Below are 25475 nucleotides of genomic sequence, written 5' to 3' on the forward strand. Positions count from 1 at the left end.
AATAATAAACTAAACTAAATAGTAGCATCTAGGGTGTGTTAGCAAATTAGTTCGAAATTGGCTTGGTAATACGAGGTAAGGGTAGAAAGTTGTTTTTGTGATTGGAAATCTGTGACCAGTGGTGTACCAGGGATAGGTCATGTGACTCTGCTGTTATAAACATTAATGATTCAATATTGTTTTAAAATTTTAATTAAATTCTCAAAGCTGATCTCTGTGTCTTAGGTTTCCCTTATCGGTTGTTTCTTTTGTCTTCGGTTGCTGGGGGTCCAGCATATGATCAGTTAGACTTTGTAATCTATCACAGTAAAAAAAAATCTCAAAGACAGCATTCATGGAAATTTAAGGTTTAAACATTTTAACGTATAAATTGGAATATATATATAAAATGGAGGGGGCAACGTTATCAGGGTTTTAAAAGAACATTTTTGAAATAGTTACCTGAATGAATGACAATCCACACTTAGAAACTAGTTTAAATAAAGGGCCAGAAATTTGGGTAAAGTAATTATGATTCAGGCCTTATTAAAAATTCATTTACATCTAATGAAACAAGATGTAATATTTCTTGCGAAATTCAATTAATATCAGAATTTCTGATCAATCTTTGATTCCTAAAGAACATGCTGATGATGGCAGCAAACCAGCATTCCCTTCCAAGGAGCAAAAAATTATTGATATACCTTCTGGATTTCTGTGTTTCATTGCATATTTACATTCTCTGGAAGATGCTTAACAGTTTCGGATAATGCAGGTAAATATTGACAACTTTGTCATGATCCTACAACCATGTTAGATGTTGACGAGCTTAGAATTAATTAGAACACTGCCCAGAATTGAGCACGTGTCCTTTCCCAAAAATATATTGTCAGCATAAATAGGCTCTCTCCAAGAAACCAAGAGAAAGGGTTCTCTTGTCCATTCTTTGTCAAAAGTCACCTGTAGAACACTTCTTGTACATTGAATATTTTAATTTATGAGGCAAATGCATTCTGTGATGTATTCATTCTGTACTAGAGGGAAGAATGGATGACGTTAGACTTCATGTCCTTAAAGTCAATATCCACTTCGGAAATTCGAGCTGGAAAACAGAAGGAAAAAGAAATAGTGCGAGAGCGAGCACAAGGCATTGAACAGGTAATGGAATTAATCTCAAATAAACATGCCCAAGGCAACCAATAACTAAAGACAATATTGTCCAATAATCATTTTGTTCATGGTGGATAATATCGTTGCAACTGTATTAGCACAATTCAAAATATAATGATCTGTCAACTGGCACCAAATGTTGGTTAGAAGTATCTTGCTGTTCACGGCACCTTAAATTTCTTACATTAGTTTTGAAGTGCTGTCCTGCTTTGAGTCTTCCACACTACTGACAGAGAATCATGTTGCAACTGAAGGTTATGCACATAGAGTTTAGTGTTGTTAATGTAATTACAGAATCTATATAACAATATAGACAGTTGAAAATATTGCTGGTATACCTAAAACAAATAGAATATCTGAATACAGTCAGAACCCCGGGTTCGATCCTGACTGCGGGTGCTGTCTGTACGGAGTTTGTACGTTCTCCCTGTGACTTGTTTGGGTTTTCGCCGGATGCTCCAGCTTCCTCTTACGCTCCAAAGGTGTACAGGCTCGAAGATTAATTGGTTTCAGTAAAATTGTATATTGTCCCTAGTATATGTGTAAGATAGTGTTAGTGTACGGGGATCGCTGCTCGATGCGGACTCAATGAGCCGAAGGGCCTGATTCTGCACTGTATCTCTATACCAAACTAAAATATATTTTGGCCACTTTTGAAATCAGAAGCAGCTGCAAAGCTTATTATCATGAGAGTGATGTGGCGTGGAGTGCTCTACTTCTCCTGTGAAATGAGGAAGGTCAGGGAGAAGGATTCCTGACAACTACATTTGCAGGAAGAGACCCACTGCAGCTCTGCTTGAATGTACATGATCCTCATAATTGTCTATAAGCTTCGGTCAATTAGTCCTGTACCAGTTTGCATATTTCAAACTTCTATGTGAATCTTTGTTTCTGTATTGTGGGTAATATTTAAAGTTACAATTTGGTACTTAAAGCACTGACTGCTGCATAATTAAGTAACTTTCACAAGATACATTTTCAATCTGCTATATCATTATTAATAAATTGCTAATCAAAAATTATATTGGTTATATTCTCCATCTATACTATTCTGTGTAATATTAACCAGCTTTGTAAGAAATGAACACTTAAATTTGCTTACATAGCACAGTAAAATCATAGCTTAGTATCAAGAGACCAGAGCTTTTTCCAGATGCAATTCTGATGTATGCTCAGCACTCTTTCTTTCATAGATACTGCTTGACCTGTTGAGTGGTTTTAAAATTTATTTCTAATAAATATTTTAGTTCTTTGTTCTGGGTATCTGTGCCTCATTTTTCCAAGAACCCATTTATAACAACAGTAACTGTAGGAATTCAAACTATTTTTCATTATATTAATTATAAATATGTATCGAATTAATTAATTGATTTTACTTCATTCTAGGCTGAAATAGACAAAAGAGAATTAAATCCATTTTGGAAAAATGGAGGAACAGGCTTGCCATCTGCGCAGAGTGACTCAAAAGAAACTCAAAAAGGTAAATTTGAATTCCACTTAATTTATTTTTGAGCAATATTTTATTTGCAGCTAGATGCCAATGTGCACCTTGTTCATTTGCAAAGACGGGCAAGTAAGTTGTGTCCTTCTCAGTGACATTGATAACAATTTGTTTTTAATAAGTAGATTGAAAGATTGAGGAGCATGGTCGATTTATAAGGTAAATAATATTAGCTTCTGGAAAGGAGGTTAATTTATCAGCACTTTGTGTGAATGGAGTTATAGAAGTTGTAGCTACATCTCCTGGACAGTATGAACCATGTAATAGTACAAAAGATTCCATGGGTAAAACAAGAGAAAAAAATAGTTAGCAGGCAAGAGAGGACTAGGAAGGACAGGGCAAAATTTAGTATCAGAAGGAAATGGAAGCACGAGAAAGAGTAGAGCCAGTTGACCAGATGGTCTTAGTATACTCGCAAAAATCAAATCCATGTGCCTCTTGCACTTCTTGAAAGCAATGCTAGAGCGGGACGAGCGATAAGGTTTTAAGGCAACAATTTGGTGAAAAGAAACCATGTTTTCTTTGTTATCTGGGATAATCTTACATTATTGAATAATTTAGCAGAGAGATATTTGACACAATGTGCTCAGTATTGTGTTCAGTTTTAGTCACTCTGCTACAGGAAAGTTGCCATTAAGCTGGAAATAGTGCAGAGAAGATTTACAAGGATGTTTCATTAAGATTCATGAAGAGGGTGATCTTCCATCTCTGATATTTACCTGCGCTCTATGTCTCTTCATTCCCTTAGTGTTCAAAAATGTATTGATGTGTTTGAATGAACACAATAACTGAGCTTGTGCAATCTTCTGCAGTAGAGAATTCTACAGTTCAACACCCACTACGTGAAGAAGTTTCCCCTAATCTTTTTATGAAACTACAGGAGACACATTGTGCATCTAACCTTTCAAACCCTTTAAGATTTTTTAATGTTCAGATGAGATTTCCTCTCAATTTTCTGAATCCCAAAAAACGCAAGAGAATTTAGATTTACACGGCCTAGCCTCATATGTCGAACTTGTCATTCCTGAAACCAGTCTAATAAATCAGCACTGCACCCCCTCTGTAGCAAATACATTTATTCTTGAGTAGAGAGGCCAAAACTGCATACAGCACTCCAGGTGTGATCTATTTAAGGACCTATACAATTGCAATTAGGTATCTTCATTCCTATACTTCACACAATGGCACAGCTGGTAGAGCTGCTGTCCCACAGTACCAGAGACTTGGGTTCGATCCTGACCTCGGGTTTGCACATTCTTCCTTTGACTGCATGCGTTTTGTCCGGGTGCTTCGGTTTCTGTCCACATCCCAAAGACATGCAGGTTCGTAAGGTTAATTGGGCTCTGTAAATTGTCCTTGTGTGTAGGGAGCAGATGAAAAAGCGGGATAACATAGAACTAGTGATGAGCGATTTTCAGCATGAATTGAAGGGCCTGTTTCCATGCTGTATCTCTAACCTAAACTAAACTATATTCAAATCCTCTCATAGTAAAGAGTAACATGCAATTTGTTCTCCTGATCATGTTGTACCTGTACGATGTCTTCCAATGACTCATACAAGCACATATAATTTCTTTTGAACATCGCCACTAACCAATCAGTCACCACTTTACGTTTAGAACTGCAGATGCTTGTTTAAATCGAAGGTAGACACAAAATGCTGGAGTAACTCAGCGGGACAGGCAGCATCTCTGGAGAGAAGGAATGGGTGAAGTTTCGGGTCGAGACCCTTCTTCAGCCTCGTGTTGCATCATGACCCTTCTTCAGGGGGTCTCAACCCGAAACGTTACCCATTCCTTCTTTCAGGAGATGCTGCATGACCCACTGAGTTACTCCAGCATTTTGTATCCACCACTTTACGTTTTACTGTTACATGCATCGAAGGCAATGACCGCAATTTTCCACATCATATTCACTCACTGCGTTCTTGCCCACTCACTCAGCTTGTTCATATCCTCACGAAGCTCTTTTCACCTTCAGCCATACTCACAATCTTGTATCATTCAGTGTCATCCACAAACCTGGACATTTCATCCTCAGCCAAATCATTGATATAGATTGTGAATGGCTCGGCCAAAGCACTGATCTCTGTGGACCCTACTAGTCATAGCCTTCCCACCTGGGAATGATCCTTCTTCCATGACCAAAAATCACTTGCTAAGCCATGTCGATATCACCCTAATTCTAACCTTGATAATCAATCTCCTTTGCTTACCTTGCCAAACACATGAGGAAAATCCGCATACAACACATTCACTGGTTTTCCCACTTACATGTTCCACAAGTTATTCTCAAACTCCACCTGACGGGTGAAAGTTACTTTACTTTCAATTACAAAATGATAGGAAGTGTCGTGCAGAAGTACAAGGTAATTATTCTGTTGGAGTGAGATAGAAAGTGATGTTCATGAGGCATTGAAATGTGATTATACTAAAAATGGAGTGTAAACACTCATGAAATTAGGCTTTAAAAATTCTTTGTTTTTTTTAGTTATAGCGTGGAAACGGGACTTCCGGCCCCCCAAGTCCACATTGACCAGCGATCAGCCGCACACTAGTTCTATACTAGGAAAAATAGGGGTAGTTTACAGAAGCTACAAACCTGCACGGTTTTGGGATGTGAGAGGAAACCGAAGCACCTGGAGAAAACTCACACAGTCACGGGGAGAACATACAAACTCCATACAGACAGCACCCCTAGTCAGAATCAAACAAAAGGCTTGGCGCTGTGAGATAGCAGCTCTACCACTGCGCCGCTGTGCCACCCATGATTTCTCCAAATTTTCCCGTATTGGAAGTTATTGAGGTTTGTAAGGAAAACAAAATGTTCTGGAGGCAGGTATCTTTGACTTAACCCGTACACATTAGATTTTTAAAATATTTACTGCCTGTTCTGTCAAATTATAGGCAATTATTTATATTACAAATAAATTCTGCAAGAGTGCATTTTGATGTTTGGCAGACAGGTCTTATAGGTGTGTCGAGGAACGGTTAAATTTAAAATTCTACGTTTTGCTCTTATGTTAGAGCAAAAGTATTGTGGACAAACATATTTAACATTGCATAATTTGGTAGTTAATCAATCAATGTTAATCTTTTAGTGAATTGCACCCATACATTAGCAACTCGGAATTTTGTCCGTACAATGAGGATTTCCTCACCACCTTTCCTCCTGAAATGAGTGCAGTTTGGCTTCTTTCTGAAGAGCCTCCTCTAAGATAACATTTTCTCAGGTGTAGTGCTTTTAGATGCAGAGGGACGTGTGAACTACGAAAAAATAATTTTGGATGGGATTAGAAGAGAGGTGCCTAAGGAAATGGTGATAAACACCATCCCATTTTGCTGAGAATTTTGATCAATTAGTATTTATTTGATTTAGCATATTATATAGAGGATTCTGACATACTTAATATTTTAGATTAATATACAATCCCGGTCGCAAATATTGCAAATTTAAATAAAATTGTAGTTAGTTTGTACATAACTTTTTCATTTAATTGAACTTAAATATTTATTCCTAACCTTTTTGAACCAATAGCTGCTTTGGTAGAAGATGGTGGGCTAAGTTGGCTGAGGCGTTCCTTTCAGCGCATGAAGGAACAGGCGGAGTGGAAACAATGTCAAGTGGAGGATGTCATTGCTGAGAGATATGGAGTAAGAGTTTTTTAATCTCACTAATTAAAATGATTTATTTCAGCTTTTTTAACCTTCAGCTTTTAATTTCCAATTTTTTAATATTGCCTCAGTTTCCGCATATTTAGATGGGAAGCCACATTGTGATGGATTCTATCCTTGTAGAATTCCTTTAGGTCTGCAAATTTGTCCTTAAATGCTGTTAGATTTGACAGATTATATTGACTATTGGCTTTGGCTCACATATCTGTAGTATTTCATTGTTCTCATTTTTGTTTTACAAGTTTCTATGATGCATATGAAACATGTTCACTTTCAACAAATATAGATGTTTAGTTTGAACTTAGTTTATTGTCACATGTACAGAGGTACAGTGAAAAGCGTTTTGCTGCGTGCTAACCAGTTAGCAGAAAGACTTTACATGATTACAATCGAGCCGTCCGCAGTATTCAGATACCTGATAAAGGGAATAACGTTTAGTGTGTTCTCTATTATTATTCATGGGTTTGAAGCTATGATGGGTAAAATTGACTTAATCGGATCAATATTTTAATTGCAAAGCCTTATGGTTTTAGATTGAAATGATAAACATAATCCAAATAGAAAGATTTGGTAATGGTGAATATTTTTTATTTTCTTCCCCATTAGTCTGTGGAAATATTCCAGGAGAAGTTACAAGCTGCTGAAAAAGTCGTAGCGTCAAAACGTCAAAAAGACACTGAAAGGAGATGGAGAGGTTCTGGGGGAAAAACAAGGAACTGGACTTCTGATCATAGCGATAGGAGAAAAAACGATTCTGGAAGGGGACAAAATAGAGGCAAAGTTGGACATGGGCAAGGTGACAGTATTGTTGAAAGAGAAAAAACAACAGGAAATTTACAGGATCAATTCAAATGGAAAAAGGATAAAGAAAGACATGAACTGGCCAATAGATGTAGGGACAAAAGCAAATCTCATGAAAGGGAGGTGGAAATTGAGCATGATAAAGATAAATTAAGAGAATACAGAATCCATGAAGAGAAACATAAGGAGACACAACAAAAAAACAGTTATGCCAGAGGTTTAGGAAGTAATTGTTTTCATGAAAGAAGGGAAGATAAATCTTTTCCCTTCACTGATTTAAAATCTAAGTTTATGAAGCCTGATGATTTTGAAAGTAAAAACAGCAAATGGGGTATCAGGTCTCCAAGCTGTTCTAATCGGTTGTCAGAATCACAACCTTTCCACAGTAGTAGTTTTCAAAAGCCGGATCACGGTAGTGACAATATATCATCATGGAGCAGATCTAATAGTGGGGAATGCTCATCACAACAACCTACATCACTGCCACATCAGAGAATTGAAGAAATGCCAAATCCATCAGATGAACGGACAGAGACCAAGCCTGGGAAAAACAGTCCTGTGCAAAAAGCTGATTCTGAAGGCCAACACAAGTCAAGCACCAGGTATGTGTACTTTAATAAACTTGCATGCTTCAGAGCATTTATTTTGTTTCATACTGATATTGTATGGTTTGTGATGTGTCAGAAAGTATCCTAGAGACCATTGAATTGATTTTAAACATTTTCCTTCGAGGTACTCATCTAATAATTTTAAACTACTGCTAATTGGGAAGGATATATTACAGAAATAACTTAAACTCTGATGCATTATAATGGTGAAACTCTGCTGTATGCTCATGCAGTTTCTTCAAGTTGTTGTCCTGTAATTGGCACAGTGACTTGGTAAAATCTGCATCCATCTTCATATGTTGGAAATAGAGCATGTAAAATGGTGGGCAGCTCCTTCATGCTGGAGAAAGGTCTCGATCATTCATGTTCTCTAAAGGTGCTGCCTCATCTGCTGTGTTACTCCAGCATTTTGTTTTGCTTTCTCATATGTTGGGTCATATAAAAGGGTCATAAAATATAAATTGTGATGTTCTTCCACTGTTAGTATACAGGTCATAAATGCATGTTAGTTTTGCTATTTGAATCCTTCATATTAGCGGCTCAGGTGGTGACTTTCTCCATTGACTGGTTTGCTCTACAAAGAATCTATGTGGAAATAGTAGGCTAAATGCCCTTGTTCCATGATTTGTATTCAATGCCTGCACTTTAAAACACTTACTTGATAAGTATTCAATTTGGGATTTTTTTTCCATGGAGAATTCTGGTGTTTTTTTAAGCCCTGAAGTGACTGGTATGGATGATAACGGGATAAATTGGATAAGATATGGAGATAGAAATAAGTGATTGTGATTACAGTTTGGCGGGAGGATTGGTGGCTCTGTCATACACCAGAATAGGTGTATACCTGTGTATGATCATAGAAGACAGCCTGGGGTCATGTATTACTCTGTGACCTCCATCCTTTCGCAATATCCCCTCTGCAAAGCATAGTGGGTGAACGATTATTTTACACTGGTGCTGACACCATCTTCAAACAAACATTGGGAAATATTTTCTTTAAATTCCACTCGTTAATAATATATTTGGGATGGTTGAATATACATTATTTTATCTTACAAATCATTTGCATGATAGAATTATGAAAAAAGCAGATTAATCTTTTTTCATAGTTTGAGGTTAATTTAACTTTTTCTATGATCTGATATTGAATTAGATCTTCCTTTTGTGGTCTGCTGACAAGACATATTTACCTTTATTCATCTGTTGAAATCATAATAGGAATATGAATCTTCATGTTACAACCTGTCACTTGTAAATTAAATGATGTCAGTCACAATTATAGTAAACCTGATGACCTGTAGATGTTACTTTACGAAATCACCTCACCTTCTGTCTCCTTTTTCTGTTCGTTTACTTATTTATCTATTTATTTTCTTCTCTATGTTCTAGTAATCCCTGTAAAGCGTCTTTGAGTGTTTGAAAAGCGCTATATAAATGTAATGCATTATTATTATTATTATAATAGAGCTGATTCAGTGTCATCCGATTGCTTTTGAACACAGTTATTTTGTAATTGGTTGTTGCAGCATACTCCAGTCTGCACGTCAGGGCTAATGACACCCACTGGAATCAGAGTTTGCAGTTTAAATAACTTCAAGTAAAATAATTACTGCTAATGTATAAGTTGAATGAAGGCTTCACTATGTCATGAATGTTAAAAACACTCATCTGTTCCAATTTTATTTGCAAAGGTTAATAAAGTTGATTAGAAATTCACAAATTTTATTTAAAATATAATGGAGAGAGACATGATAATTATATTTATCTTTCTGAATTGAAGTGGGAAATAAGGTGTTGGGGGAGACTAGATAGTCAGGATTGAAGGAGTCTAAATCCAGGTTAGGCCAATTTAGCATATCATCGTCTTAGTAATGTTTTTCCTTGCTGAGATTCTGTTCATGCTGCACTTAAAATGAGAGTGCAGACACCATTTTAAAATTATACAAGTAGTTTATTTAAACCAATTTTGGTAGGCTTGTAGCCTACCTCAAAATTACACCCTTTATATCAGTCTTATCAATAGACAATAGACAATAAGTGCAGGAGTAGGCCATTCGGTCTTTCGAGCCAGGCTTGAGGAGCCAAGTGTCTTTCTGCTACATCAGTTTCAGTTTAGTTTATTGTCACGTGTACTGAGGTACAGTGAAAAGCTTGAGTTGCGTGCCAACCAGCCAGTGGATAGACAATACTTGATTACAATTGAGCCATTTGCAGTGTAGATACATGATAAGGGAATAACGTTTAGTGCAAAGTAAAGCCAGTAAACAATTTCCTGTGTTCTTGTCGACTGGAGGGTGGATAATAAATTGGGAGGTGGGAAATTGGCACATGTTCACAGGAGACTACACAACATAAATGTGAATATTCTGCTCTTAAAATTATTAAAGGACATGTGGATGAATTACTGTGGCTTTAATGCAATTAAAGATTTGAAAAGCATAAAGCACGTAGTTTTCTGCTTATCAGGCTAAAAATGTGTATCTTTGCATATTTAATATGGATGCAGAAAATTATGAAGTGATATCTCTAAAAGATATTTCTAAAATGTGCGACGTAAGTTGACTAATATTTAAGTCACTTTGGGATTTACATGGGAAAGTCATATATTTTACAAAGTATTCAAAATAATAGCAAAGTCACTTTAATTCTCCATTTCAAGCGCACTCTGTCGTTTGTTTCCAATACTGTTCCAGTGGAGTTCAATATAAATGTGAGGAGGTGGACTTCATCCTTTGATCCAGCACATCACAGGCTTCTGGATTCATCCTTGAGTTTAAAATTGCAGATCATTTTTCTGCGGCTACCGTTTAGACTTCAATCAAATCATTCTTTTGTTGTTTTATTCTATATTGCGTTTGCCTTGCACCATCATCTCTTTGTTGTTTAATCTTTCCTCTTTGCTCTTTTCTCTCGCCCATATCTTTGCATCTTAAAACTTATTTTATCTACAACAATTTGTGTAATTCAGAGGAAAGGTCATAAACCTGAAATATTAACTCAATCTCTTTCTGCAAATCCAGCATTATTGGTGTCTCCTATTTTCATTTTATCATCAGTAATTTGAAATCCATAAATAGGAACTCAAACCATGTGGGTCCAGAAGTGAAATTTAGATAAATAATATAATGGTAGTCTAAGCCACAAGCACCTTTCATCATTGTTACATCAAAGGATTTCATTGGGTATTGAGCTTTTTGTTATATTAGTTTTCAATTAATGTTTACAGTATGATATTGCCAATCTATATGGGGAAAAAAAAGTTAATATGCAGGATTTTACTTTAGTGCATTGTACAAACCTTGTGCAACGTTGCGTGTTTTTGATGATATTTGTGAACATGGATAAATGTTATTCACCTTTTCTTCAGATGGGATTTATCCCTTCTTTCATGGAAGTAATGCTTCTATTTCCACTAGAGCTGTTGCTACAATTGAAGAACCCCTACAGCCCCTCAGTGAGGACGAAATGAATAAATTGGGTGCTAAGGTCATCAAAGCAGAGCTGATGGGAAACATGGTAAGATTCAGAAGAGTCTGTATAATTGAATTTGTTTGACAAAGGCAAAGCTGCTGTTAATAAAGTTGGCTGGAACATAGTCACTGAAATATTTTAACCCAAGTAAACAACTTGTAGTCCTTAAGTTTTAATTACGGCTGTCCCTTTATGACCACAGACTTTGCTGCACTAAGGTTGTTCTACACACTGTGGGTTTGCACTATCATGGTCTACTTTATTTAGGATAACCAATAATTTATTGTATATTATTGGTGTTTCTGATGTGCCTGAAAAACTGAAACATGTAAAAATTGAATTATTCCATTTCATATCTGATGCATATGACAAGTAAACTCTCTTGGAAAAAGCTACAACTCTTCTCCTTAAAGCAAAGTTGTTAGAGGTTGATTTGATGATAATTACCAAAACATTGTTGGAAAAATGCTATAAACAAATTCACAGAGCAATGGGAAACCTCAGGGCATTCAAAATAGTTTTAAATTTGTTTTTTAAGGAACTGGCATTGAAACTCAAGGCTCGGTTGGAGGAGGCTCGAAAGTTGCAGATTCGAGGAAAAAGTCTTATTACAGCAACTGCAATGCCAAAGAGGGCTGACAGTGCGGTAAGAGAGCACTCACAAGTGATTTTGGAAAGTCTTAAGTCAATGGTGCACCTTTCTATGTGGAAACCATTAAACTGCTATAATATCTTGTCACCATAAATCAATCTCTTGGTGCCGTGTTTATACAGGTCTTCGTAAATTCAGAATTATAACAGTTCCCCAGATAATTGGGCTAAGTCAGCTGTTTATACTAGATACAAGGCTAATGATTAAAATAATAAATGTAGAGATCAAATTTTTATCTTTTATGAGAAATTAAATGATTTGCGACTTGCAAACTGATTACATTGACGTTGGTTTATATAGCTTTCTCTAATCTTTTCCATGCTCTGTGAGGATTACTAATGGGTGCCATCTATTTTGGCATATACATTTTAGAATCATACTGCCTGTTCTGCATTAATGTTTTAAAAACTGTTATCCATGTTTCAAACTCCATCTTTGCTTCATCTTTATAAAAATACAATATATTTGTGAGATGTTCTCGCAGATTGCAAAGCTATTTTATGGTAATTGCCTTAATTCTGCAACTATGCATCATTAGCAGAAGGGCATATGGGCCACAGAGTGCGGGAGACACTAGATTGATAGCAAGACCAAAAGCATTATATCATGAGGACAGATCGCATATGTTTACTGAAGTATAGAATATGAAAAGATGATCCCATTTAATTGTTTAAACTGAATACTTGAAGAGCCTTTATATCTGCAGAAAATCCAGAACAAAAGGACATAATTATTCTTGAAATTGGGACGGGGCTATTAATAAATTATGTCATGATGCACCTCTCATGATTTTTATGATAATTCCATTTTGATCTGTTATCATGGATGTAGCTCCATAAAAGACAGAGCAGAGATATCTTAATCTGGAATTTTCCAGTGCACAGATACTTTCTTGGCAATTATGCAATATATCTCTGTCAGTTTAATTTGTATTATCCAAAATTTATTTTTGAAATAATTGCTATAAAGTCATCTCTGGAGACATGGAACTATTAACTTTTTAAAGTCGAAGGTCAAGTTCATGGGACAAATGCTCTTTTTTCCCTAATGAAAACCTCTAACTTTGCTTATATAATAAATCAAGCATGTTATATTAAACATGACATTGAGTATGAAATGGAAATTACCATCAAAACCTGCCAACATCACGACGCAACATAGTAGTGTTTCAGAAAATGACAGTCAATCTGTTAGCTTTGGATAAATGAATCTCGGTGAACTAAATTTTGCCTGTTTGTCATTTTTCTCATCTCAGTAGAACAGAATTTGATTATTATTACGTATTTTTTCCCATTCACTACAAAATCTTATTTAAAATTTTAGATGAGTTTAGCTTTGATCTTAAAATCTACTACTTCACTAATGTGGTAAATTAAACTTCACTAGTGTGGTGAAATCTACACTACAAAAATTGTGTAGATTTTTTTGCAACTACACAAATATTAAATTGTGTATGTGTGTATTAATTTTTTAATCAATGGGAAAGGTTTTCAAGGATTGAATACATGTCATTCTTAAAATATACGTGTTGTAAAAATCGGTAGCAGCAATGTAGTTTTCCTGCAAATCCAACAATGTTAATGATGTGAACTTCCTGGTTTGGACAGAGCCAAAACTTATTGGGAATTGTCAGTAATTTGGTGTTGAACTGCCAGCAGTATGATGTCTTATTACTCGAATCTGCACATGAACCTCCTATCCTAGTCCCAGACTTACAGGATGTGCTTAAGTGGTGTTCTACATTCTGCTGTTGACCTCCCCATGGATTAATGTGATCAAGCAGGAACTTGTTAGAGTGTTTAATCTCCCAAGTTAGACACTCACTTAAATTACAGGGAATGACTGCAAGAAATAAAATAATTAATTGAGAATATGTAAATGTTTTGTTTCAAAATGTTTTTGTATTTTAATAATTTTGTGGTTTTCATTTTTATTTGTTTTATTGAATTTTAAGAGTTAAATGTTTGAGTGTCTTTGACAGATGTAACAATAAGTTAAGCCAGCTGTTTAATGGGCACAGCCTGTTCCAAACTGCCCATGTGGCAACAGCATGTTGAACCAATCTGATGGATTTTTTTTGACAATACTGGACAGAACTGATGAAGATTATGCAGTTGATTAGTATACATTGACTTCCAGAAGGCTTAGATAAGGAGCTGCAGAACAGGCTTATCGGCACCTGGTAAAAAGAAAATGACTGGTGCAGCCTCAACTGGAGGATTGATTTATGATAATGGTTCCTGTGATAAGAGAGTTGTGATATAAATGAGGGAGGCAGAGACAGAGACTGTTTTCTTGAAGAGAAGGCTGGTGAGATCTGATCGTAGTGTACAACATGATGAGGTGATCACAAAGAGCAGAAAGGTTAACTCGATATTGCTGACATTGGCAGCTTACAGCAGATCAGGCCCATCCCATTCTGAGAACTGTCAATTGTGGCATTGGAAAATGAACTTTTAATTGCCAACGAGCAGGGAGGGTAGATCTTGGAAACAGAAATGGTTCAATGGTGCTTTTATTGTCACATGTGAAGTGTAAACATACAGTGAAATTACAGTAGAGTATTGCCATGCATCCCCAATTAATGTTCATTTATTTTTTGATAGATTGGGTGCAGATTTGGTCCACTGTTAAATTGGAGTTTTATTTATGAATTATGTTATAATTATGCATGTTTTCTGTTTGAAAGATAAGAGTGTATCCAAACTAATGACTGTCCCTGCAATCTGTTTTGCCAAAGTTCTTTCGGTCTATGCTCAATATTTGATTGGTAACTTTGCACCACACTTGATCAATGATTAGTAAGGGTGGCAAAAGTTTTTGGGGAAAGACAGGAGAATGGGTTGAGAGGCAAAAATAGATCAGCCATGATCGAATGGCAGAGTAGGCTTGATGGCCGAATAGCTTAATTCTGCTCCTTTGTCTTATGATAGAAACATAGAAAATGGGTGCAGGAGGAGGCCATTCATTGTGATCATGGCTGATCATCCCCAATCAATAACCCGTGCCTGCCTTCTCCCCATATCCCTTGATTTCACTAGCCCCTGGAGCTCTATCTAACTCTCTCTTAAATCCATCCAGTGATTTGGCTTCCACTGCCCTCTGGCAGAGAAATCCACAAATTCACAACTCTCTTGGTGAAAAAGTTTCTTCTCACCTCAGTTTTAAATGGCCTCCCTTTTATTCTAAGACTGTGGCCCCTGGTTCTGGACTCGCCCAACATTGGGAACATTTTTCCTGCATCTAGCTTTCCAGTCCTTTTATAATTTTATATGTTTCTATAAGATCCCCTCTCATCCTTCTAAACTCCAGTGAATACAAGCCTAGTCTTTTCAATCTTTCCTCATATGACAGTCCCGCCATTCCAGGGATCAATCTCGTGAACCTACACTGCACTGCCTCAATTACAAAGATGTCCTTCCTCAAAGTAGGAGACCAAAACTGTACACAATACTCCAGATGTGGTCTTACCAGGGCCCTATACAACTGCAGAAGAACCTCTTTACTCCTATACTAAAATCCTCTTGTTATGAAGGCCAACATTCCATTAGCTTTCTTCACTGCCTGCTGTACCTGCACGCCAACTTTCAGTGACTGGTGTACAAGGACACCCAGGTCTCGCTGCACCTCCCCCTTACCTAACCTAACACCATTGAGATAATAATCTGCCTCCTTGTTTTTGCCGCCAAAGTGGATAACCTCACATTTATCTATATTATACTGCATCTGCCACGCATCTGCCCACTCACTCAACCTGTCCAGGTCACCCTGCAACCTCCTAACATCCTCTTCACAGTTTACACTGCCACCCAGCTTTGTGTCATCCGCAAACTTGCTAGTGTTGCTTCTAAATCCCTCTTCCAAATTATTAATATATATGGTAAACAGTTGCGGCCCCAACACCGAGCCTTGCGGCACTCCACTCGCCACTGCCTGCCATTCTGAAAAAAACATTGGAAAATGATCACCAATGCGTCCACTATTTCTAGAGCCACCTCCCTGAGGACCCTGGGATGCAGACCATCAGGCCCAGGGGATTTATCATCCTTCAGTCCCATTAGTCTACCCAATACTATTTCTCACCTAATGAAAATTTCTTTCAGTTCCTCTACCCCCCCTAGATCCTCTGTCCTCCAGTACATCTGGGAGATTGTTTGGGTCTTCCTTAGTGAAGACAAATCCGAAGTACCTGTTCAACTCTTCTGCCATTTCCTTGTTTCCCATAATAATTTCACCCGTGTCTGCTTTCAAGGGACCCACATTTGGCTTTGCTACTCTTTTTCTCTTAACATATCTAAAGAAGCTTTTACTGTCCTTTATATTCTTGGCCAGCTTCCCCTCGTACTTCATCTTTTCAGCCCATATTGCCCGTTTTGTTACCTTCTGTTGTCCTATGAAAGTTTCCCAACCCTCTGGCTTCCGGCTACGCTTTGCTGTGTTATACGTCTTTTCTTTTAGTTTTATTCCATCCCTAACTTCCCTTGTCAGCCACGGTTGCCTCCTACTCCCCTTAGAAGTTCCTTTTTGGAATGAAATGATCCTGCTTCTTCCGGATTATGCCCAGAAATTCCTGCCATTGCTGTTCCACCGTCATTCCTGCGAGGATCCCTTTCCAGTCTACCTTGGCCAGCTCCTCTCTCCATGCCTTCATAGTCCCCTTTGTTCAATTGCTACACTGACACTTCCGATTTAACCTTTTCCTCCTCAAATTGCAGATTAAAACTAATCATATTATGATCACTACCTTTACCTCGAGTTCCCTTATCAAATTTGGTTAATTGGCCAACAATTAATCCAGAATTGCCTTTTCTCTGGTAGGCTCCATTACAAGCTGCTCTAAGAATCCATCTCGGAGGCACTCTACAAACTCTCTTTCTTGGGGTCGCGAACCAACCTGATTTTCCCAATCTACCTGCATATTGAAATCGCCCATCACCACAGTGGCATTACCTTTCTCACATGCCAGTTTTAACTCCTGCTGCAACTTACACCCTACATCCGGGCTACTATTTGGGGGTCTGTAGATAACACCAATTAGTGTCTTCTTGCCTTTACAATTCCTCAACTCAATCCAGTGACTCTACCTCGTCAGTCCCTATGTCTTCCCTCGCAAGGGACTGAATTTCATCCCTCACCAGCAGAGCCAACCCACCGCCTCTGCCCACTTGCCTGTCCTTTCTATAGGATGTATAACCCTGAATATTAAGTTCCCAGGCCCGATCCTCCTGAAGCCACGTCTCTGTAATCCCCACAATGTCATATCTACCAACCTCTCTCTAACTGAGCCTCAAGCTCATCTACTTTACTTCTTATACTTCGCGCATTCATATATAATACTTTTAATTCCTTACTCATCTCACCCTTCACATCGATCCCTATTACACTTGGCCATACTCTCCTATCCCTTTGTGAGCTTTCTTTCCCATTAATTCTGGGGTCATTAACTATTCCGTTACTCTCTTTCCCTTTAACTCCATCCTTGACTATCCCATTTGACACCCCCCCCTTATTTAGTTTAAAACCACCCATGTAGCAGTGGCAAACCTGTCTGCCAGAATGCTGGTCCCCCATCTGTTAAGGTGCAATCCATCCCTTTTGTACAATTCCCCCTTACCCCAAAACAGATCCCAGTGATCTAAGAATCTAAATCCCTGCCCCCTGCACCAGTTCCTCAGCCACACATTCAGGTTCTGTATCTCCCTGTTCCTGCTCTCGCCAGCACGAGGAACTGGAAGCAAACCGGAGATAACCACCCTGAAGGTCCTGCTTTTCAGCATTTTTCCGAGCTCTCTAGAGTCACGCTGCAGAATATCCATCCCCATCTTTCCGACATCGTTTGTGCCGACATGCACTACCACTTCTGGCTGTTCACCTTCGCCCTGGAGGATTTTCTGCACTCTGTCCATGACATCCTGGATCCTGGCATCAGGGAGTCAGCACACCATCCTCGAATCCCGCCTGTTGCCGCAGAAACCCCTGTCCGTACCTCTCACAATGGAATCTCCTACTACCATGGCGTTGCCTGACGTCGGCCTCTTTGGTTTTGGCTCAACAGAACTTTTTGCTTCACAAGCCAGTCTGCCGCTCAGTGTGGTAATGTCTTCTTCCCCGACAGCTTCCAAGTGGGTGAACCTGTTCTCAAGAGGTACAACACCAGGGGACCTTTGCACTCCATGATCTTATGATCCAATGCAAAAAGTCATTTGCATGGATATAAAATAGATGAACATAGCAAATATGTGCAGACGAAGGACATGTGGCCCTCAAACCTGCTCAGATGTCAGCAAGATCATGGATACCTTGATCTCTAGCTTTATCGTCATTTTTCTGCTTATCACATAGTCTGAAAATGTGCATGCAATTTCCTGCCATTTTACACAATGATTTTGAAAGTTGCAACAGGATAAATAATGAAGGAAATGTATGTATTTAATATGGTGATTATGTCTTTTATTTAAAAATAAATAAATCCAGCCCATAGATGAAAATCGTGAGGTGGTACTGGTTCGAACTGATCCATCAGGGAGAGTGTGGCCTGTTGGTGCATCCACAGATAGCATGATCCATACAGAAGGAAAAAAGAAGAGACAAACGGTAAATAGTACATAATCTATATAATGATTAATGATTATTGCTTCAAGTCAAAACATCAGTAATTGCTTCCAAGATGTAGGCTGGGCTTCTTGCAAAGTGTCGAGATTCCACTTCAAATTAATTTCAGGGTATTTATTTATGGTTGTTTCTGCATCCACTATATTATTATTCACTGAGTTTTAGACCCACAGCTTTCAACTGTATCCTGAATCAAAAATATTCCCCCTCTCCTCAAATCATCTCACCTATTACCCATATCTGTGATCCATGATTACTGAATTCTATAGAAGGGAAATGGGTCTTTCCTATTTAATCTAATTAGACATTTTACCATTTTAAACTTGCCTTTCCCTAGCCGAGCCAGTCTGTTTTCTATTTTTGACACCATCTTTTAAAATCTCTTCTTAACCCTCTCTGCTGCTATCACGTTATTCCTGTAATGTAGACAAAAATTCTGACGTTTGTTAGTGAGTACCAGATCAAGGTACTTTCCAGAGATAAAATGGCAGTAAATAATAGACTGATTAAAATTTATTATACCAGTTGATTAGTAAAGCAGCCATTCAAAGTTGTATATTTCTTTGAAAGAGCATCACAATAAAGGGTGATATCTGGTCATTATCATATCGCTGTTTGTGGGAGTTTCGTCTATTACTGCATGTCAGTGCTAAAAAAGTACAACATCAGCTGAAAAGCGCTTTAGCTGTCCAAAAGTCTTGAAAGATGATAATTGCAAATCTCTCTTACAGTCATATCTCAGTTTCTGAGCATTTGGTCATTGGCAACAGCATCTCTTTACATTGCTCTGCCTCAATTTTGTTTGATAATAGTCCCATGGGATGCTTTGGGATTTTAGAGGTATTAAAAGTACTACATAAACAAGCCATTTCTTTGTATACCTTTCATCTTAGTGAAAGCTAAGAGATAAGCAGCCACTTCAGTTAAAATCGAAGATGAGGCGTAGAAAAGTGAAAGAAAACCAATAGAATTATAAAATAATAAATTACTTAAATAATCTGCAGCTACATAAATAAAACAAGCAATAATAAACTCACCAATGGGATAATGCAGAAAGCTCAAAACGACGGCAGCCTTTGAGAATGGAGGAGAAAATATTGGCATAAAATGTGTTGGTCAAAAGCATGGTAGTAAAAGGGAAAGTTATAATATATAATTTTAAAAAAGAAGTAAAGACAGAAACGCAGGTGAGACCTAATGGGTGTATCATTCATGAAGAAGAAAACGTACATACAAGAGATATATAAGAAAATAACTGCAGATGCTGGTACAAATCGATTTATTCACAAAATGCTGGAGTAACTCAGCAGGTCAGGCAGCATCTCGGGAGAGAAGGAATGGGTGACGTTTCGGGTCGAGACCCTTCTTCAGACAAGAGATACTGACCATTGTCAGCAGAAAACTTTAACAAAGAATATCTGACCCAAAAATATCCCTGCCCCATATCTTCTTTAACTAGAATGAAAGGTAAAGCTGAGCAGGTAGTTTCCAAAAATCAAGTTATTTTTAAATTAAAATGGAGAACTGTGGAAGTACTCAATGGGTGATTCAACATCTATGCAAGGACAGATTAATGTTGGAGTATAGCTGGCAGGCTTGACGGGCCAATTGACATAATTATTTTCTATTGGTTTTGATTTATTGTGAAGGTCAATGAGGTCCTGATGCGAAAAAGCATCTTATAAAAAGGAAGTTCTGCAACATTATTACTTTATTCTCGTATCCATGATTTATTTACCTCAGACCATTTGCATTAAGCTCTGAGTTTTAAAAATGCCATATTATTGCTTCTAAGATGGATTGACAGAGACACTCGGTGGCTTTTTTTAAAAACTGGTGCAATTGTAATAAAACATGTGTTTGTTTCAGATTGAGACTCACCATGAGGGAGAGCGGATTAGGTACTTTCAGGATGATGATAATCTGAGTCTGCAGGATTTGGTTAGACAAGAGAAAATGACGACTGCGGAGGATCAAAATGAAAGGTTCTCGCGCATGGCTTCTAAAGTAAGGATCAGCTTTGCTCAATGTATAATATCAGAATATCTGTCAACTTCAATTACAGATGCAATATTATCATCTTGTACATTATTTAGACTATAATTCTATTTATTTACAATGTTATTTCTTAATGAGGAGGGTTATTCATTAACTGTGGGATCCAAATGCAGTCTGGTAACTGGATGTTATTCTACTTGCCCATTTTGGCTGGTGAAGAGTGACATCTTGACCCAGCTTTATTTCTTAATTCCTGGGTGCATGGTTCATCCCTCATCACCCGAATAAACTAACTGCAGAAACAAAATCCTGCTGTTATTTCAAATATGATATGAAAACAGGAATGCTGGAAGTCATTCCATAATCCTGCTGCATAATAGTGCAAGGTAACAAAAGGATAGAATAGGCAAAATGTAGAATTTATGTTATATCACTCTACGAGAGAGCTGGAATAATAATACTGAAACTGTTCACTCACTGCAATTGCTAAACAGTGCTGTCTCCAGAATGCCTAATGTGCCTAATTAAAGACTTAAAATTAAATAAACATTTTCTATCTTAAGACATATGAAATCTCTGCAGCCATAATCATGGTCATATTTGGAAGCCAAGCTTGGTTTCATGGGGGAACTGTTCCTTCCCTGGCAGATTTATTTACAACATATTCCTCCATTATTCAACTTTGCAGGAAAAAACTTGATTATTGTGGAGAATGTGTGCATCTTCCCCCAAAATAATTATTCAATGCCTTGCTAACATTTTCTTTTCCAATGATGATGGCTGTTCTCTAGCATTGTGGTCAGCGAATAAAAAGTTGAATCCCCTCCTCCTCCTGACATAGACTCTCCATTGATGCTCTTGTCAGCAGAAAACACCTTTGTGAGTTATGAATCTTTAAATGAATACTGCAAGATCTATTATTTAAGATAAATTATAGCTTATGTCACTGCTTCCTTGGAAGGATGAGATCCTTCGAGGCAATACTACCTGTACATTAGAAGACAACATTTCTTGTGACTAAATGGTGAATGTGATATTCATTACATTGAGGCCATTCATAGGAAATAAAGCCAGAATGCCTATCAAGCAGAAACAAAGAACTCTGGAGGCTGATTAATACATAAAAGGAAACATTCTGCTGGAGTAACTTAGCAGGTCAGGTAGCATCTCTGGAGCACATGGATAGGTGACGATTTGGGTTGAGACCTTTCTTCAGACTCGATAAGACTCAGACTCAGGTTAAGACTCTTCTTCAGACTCTTCTGTCACAGACGCAAACAAGTTCCCACAAATTAACCTCTGGAAGGAGACACACAAGTGGAAAAAGAGAACAAACTACTTAGTTCCATGGTATCAACATTGTACTCATGAGCTGTACAATTTGTGGATTCCAGTCACAGCTCACTCCTGCTTTTTGTGCTTTGTGTAGTTTTCAGTAAGTTTGGGAAACAACACAGGTGACCATGTTTTGATGTCATCTGTAAATTTACTCATCAGCCCACCTACATTTTCATCCAAATCTTTAATATATATTACAAACAACAGAGATCACAGCATCATCCTTGTAGAACATCATGGGTCATAGATCTTCAGTTAGAAAAACACCCTGGTACCACTCTACCCGTCTTCTGTGTCCCAAGCCAATTCACCAGCTCACCATGGATCCCATGTAACTAATCTTGTGGGCCAGCCTACCATTAGGGATCTTGTCAAATGCTTACTGCCTTACAATGTTTACTGCCCTACCCTCGTCAACCATCTTCATCTCTTCCTCAAAAAACTCAAATCAAGTTTGTGAGACAGGACCTCCTCTACACGAAATATGATGATTATCCCCACGAGGGCCCTGCTTTTCCAAATGCAAGTAAATCCTTTGCCTATAAACCTTCCCCCAATAATTTCCCTACCACTGGACCTTTCTTGTATGCTGCCTGACCTGCTGACTTACTGCAGCACTTTGTATCATTTTGTGTATTAACCAGCATCTGCAGTTCTTTGTTTCTACCTAGTTTTAGGCAATTTTGATTTGTGTAAAATCCATCAAACATCCACTTGCCTCCTTGCTACTTCGCCCAATTTAGATTATTTTTTGCAAATGTACACAATGTGCAATACCCTGACTACATCGGAAACCAGGTCCCTTATCTCTTTGTTTCTGCTCATGTTATTCTGCTATGTTTGCTGACTTATTATGTCCACTGTACAGGTAAGCAGTTTTATAGCTAATTGTTGTCTTTAAACATCTGTCGAATTATTGTTGATGGGTGTTTGCATTTGTGAGTTTTCTTAACATGAGCAGGTTGCTGGAGGGAGAGAGAGAAGCAATTGGTGACATAAAGTGCATGCTAGTTAAGTGGAGAGACAACCTTTTAGATAGTGACATTTGTGCCCATTCCCATGCTCGTGTTCCAGCTGAAACAACATTGAAATATTTTGCTTACTCTTTTTATTCCTTCTGAAGAGGAAAGGTCAAAATGCACAAAAAAACAAGCTAGTAAACTAAGTTTTTATTTGAATCAAGTTAAATTAAGATAAAAGTCACTTCTTCACACTCCACATGCCTCAGTCTGTCTCTCCACCAAGGTCCTCTTCCCACACACCCTTACTCCACCAGCTGTGAGTCCCTGGTCCCAGTCTTTAGTTCATATTCCCAGCTTTATTTAAAGGAGTTTAGTTATCTGACTCATTCATTCTGGAAAAAAAGACACAAAGTGCTGGAGTAATTCAGTGGGTCTGGCAGCATCTCTGGAAGACATGCACAGGTGATGCTTCAGGCCGGGATCCTTCTTCATACTGAAGAATTCTGACCCGAAACATCGCCTATCCATGACTTCATGGGGGAGGGGGAGGGGGGGGGGGGCAGGAGGAAGGAGAGGGTGCTGCACCAATGCAGGAGAAGTTTGGGCCCAACGAGTCCACTTGGCCTAGAAGGTTTTAAATAGGAAGACATTAACCATTGATAGATAACAGCAGGAGATTTTGAGTAATGATAGTGATGATTTTAGGCACAGAGTTATTTTATTTTACTAGGGCAATGTAATTTTTAACATTGGCTCCATTAAATGTTTCTCTAGGACAATAGTTCCGTTTTCTCTGGTATAGTGGACAAATTAAAATCACATTTTTTATTTTAATATTTGTTACAGTTTAACATTCATCCAGTCAAATGATTTAATGTCTTGGTGTTTCGGTGCTCTTGATTATAGTTCTCGAAATGTTATGTTGCAGAGTCTTAGCTATATAACCTCCTTTGTTGTATGAAATCTGAGCATAACATGTTAATCCTCAGTGGTCCGGTTAATATTCTGGTCCTGAAGTCCATTTCAAATACATATGCATCAAAATCAAAAGTTTATAGATGTAGAACCTTGCAGTGATAATATTTACACAGAAGACATGGACTCCTAAATGTAATAAATGGTGTTATATATAGTATGTTTTAAAATATTTGTGGAAATGACATGTATAATGTAGTCTTATGAATGCCAAAAGATTATTGTTTACGTATGTTTAAAACTATCTTGAAGATGATTTTATTTATCTGGTATCTTGTAGATGAATTTGCAATAGTGCAGTTAGAACAGAAAATTCTGGAAATACTCAGCAGTGAGTTAACTCAGCAACAGGGGATAGCGCTGTCTATTGTACATAAGTAATTTAACTAGTTGCCCATTATAATCTTTGAATAGTGTTTTGTAAGTTCATCTTATAACAGTGGGTAATTAGGATGTTATTTTACATTCATTATAGCCTCTTATATAATTCTCGTAGCCTTTTTGTAACCATGGTCTTGAGTGGGCCTCGTTCATTGTACTAATCAGCTCATCTGGTGCCGAAAGCACAGAAATGCTCTTGTAATCTTTTCAAGTGATCAATTATTCTATTTGTTCACTTGAAATGCTTTCCATTTTGCACTCACAAATTCTCATTCAAATCTAGGTTTTGCATAAGATAACATTCTCCTAGTCTTGTTCACCTGTGCATGTTGACTTCTGGTGTGATAACATCTCAATCCCCTTGCTCTATGTGGCATGATGTCAAACATTGGTTGAAGATTGCTCCTGTAAAATATATTGGCAACTTTGAGTTAAATTTGCTTTTTATAATGCAATCTACTATTACCCTGCTTTCAACTTGTATTTCAATGAACCTTACTGTCTCTCACTGTCCTCTGAGATATTCACTTAAAAATAATGCAATATTCAAATCTTGGATTCATCAACTTAATTCATCCAGGCTTACAGACAAAAAATATAATTTTGCATTCATTGAATGTCTTTCATAAACTCGGAATACATCCCATAACCCCTAAGGCCAATAAAATAGTTTTGTTTAACCTAGATGTAGATTGATAGATATATAATTGCATTACTATTTCAATTCCCAAACCACAGTACCATTTTGGTCCATCAATCGATATGGTACACAACTCGAAGAAATACCTACCTTCCTTTCAAAAAAATTGTCTTATTTGAGAAAATGGGATGAGTCGAGAGTAATGTAAATGCTCAAATGTGTCCATTTAATAGCAGAGTATTCTACACTAAGAATCTATCTTATTTTTGTTTGAAGATGGTCTTCAAAATTCAAAACCCTGCAGGTGATCAGGAGGAGCAAAGCTTAACAAAGGATAGTGGTGGTTGACAATATTGAACAAGAATCTTGTTGCCACAGTTGATGGGGTGCACTGGTAACGTTGTTGCCTTACAGCGCCAGAGACTTGGGTTCGATCCTGACCACAGGTGCTGTCGTATGGAATTAGCAAGTTCTCCCCGTGACCTGCGTGGGTTTTCTCCGGGTGCTCAGGTTTCCTCCTACATTCCAAAGCAGCACACGTTTGTAGGTTAATTGGCTTCAGTAAATTTGTAAATTGTCTCCAGTGTGTGTAGGATAGTGATAGTGTGTGGGGATCGCTGGTCGGCGCAGACTCGGTGGGCCGAAGGGCCTGTTCTGCATCTCTAAAAAACTAAAAATCAGCAGCTTTGAGGTTCCACAATGCAAGCATCTGG

The 25475-nt window shown here is 37.8% G+C and overlaps 1 protein-coding gene across 2 annotated transcripts in view; it reads left to right on the forward strand.

The window, feature by feature from the left end:
• The window catches only part of cwf19l2 (CWF19 like cell cycle control factor 2), a 48071-nt gene that overhangs the window by 13206 nt on the left and 9390 nt on the right, over nt 1–25475 (forward strand). The window contains exons 5-12 of one of the 2 annotated variants that reach the window (XM_078402492.1): nt 1018–1137; nt 2536–2629; nt 6188–6303; nt 6931–7727; nt 11150–11249; nt 11743–11850; nt 18331–18450; nt 20338–20475. In XM_078402492.1, the coding sequence (XP_078258618.1) occupies nt 1018–1137; nt 2536–2629; nt 6188–6303; nt 6931–7727; nt 11150–11249; nt 11743–11850; nt 18331–18450; nt 20338–20475 (1593 nt within the window). The remainder of the gene's footprint in view (nt 1–1017; nt 1138–2535; nt 2630–6187; nt 6304–6930; nt 7728–11149; nt 11250–11742; nt 11851–18330; nt 18451–20337; nt 20476–25475) is intronic. The other variant, XM_078402493.1, reaches the window with a different exon arrangement.

This window comes from Rhinoraja longicauda, chromosome 7 (assembly GCF_053455715.1).
Source record: "Rhinoraja longicauda isolate Sanriku21f chromosome 7, sRhiLon1.1, whole genome shotgun sequence".
NCBI lineage: Eukaryota > Metazoa > Chordata > Chondrichthyes > Rajiformes > Arhynchobatidae > Rhinoraja > Rhinoraja longicauda.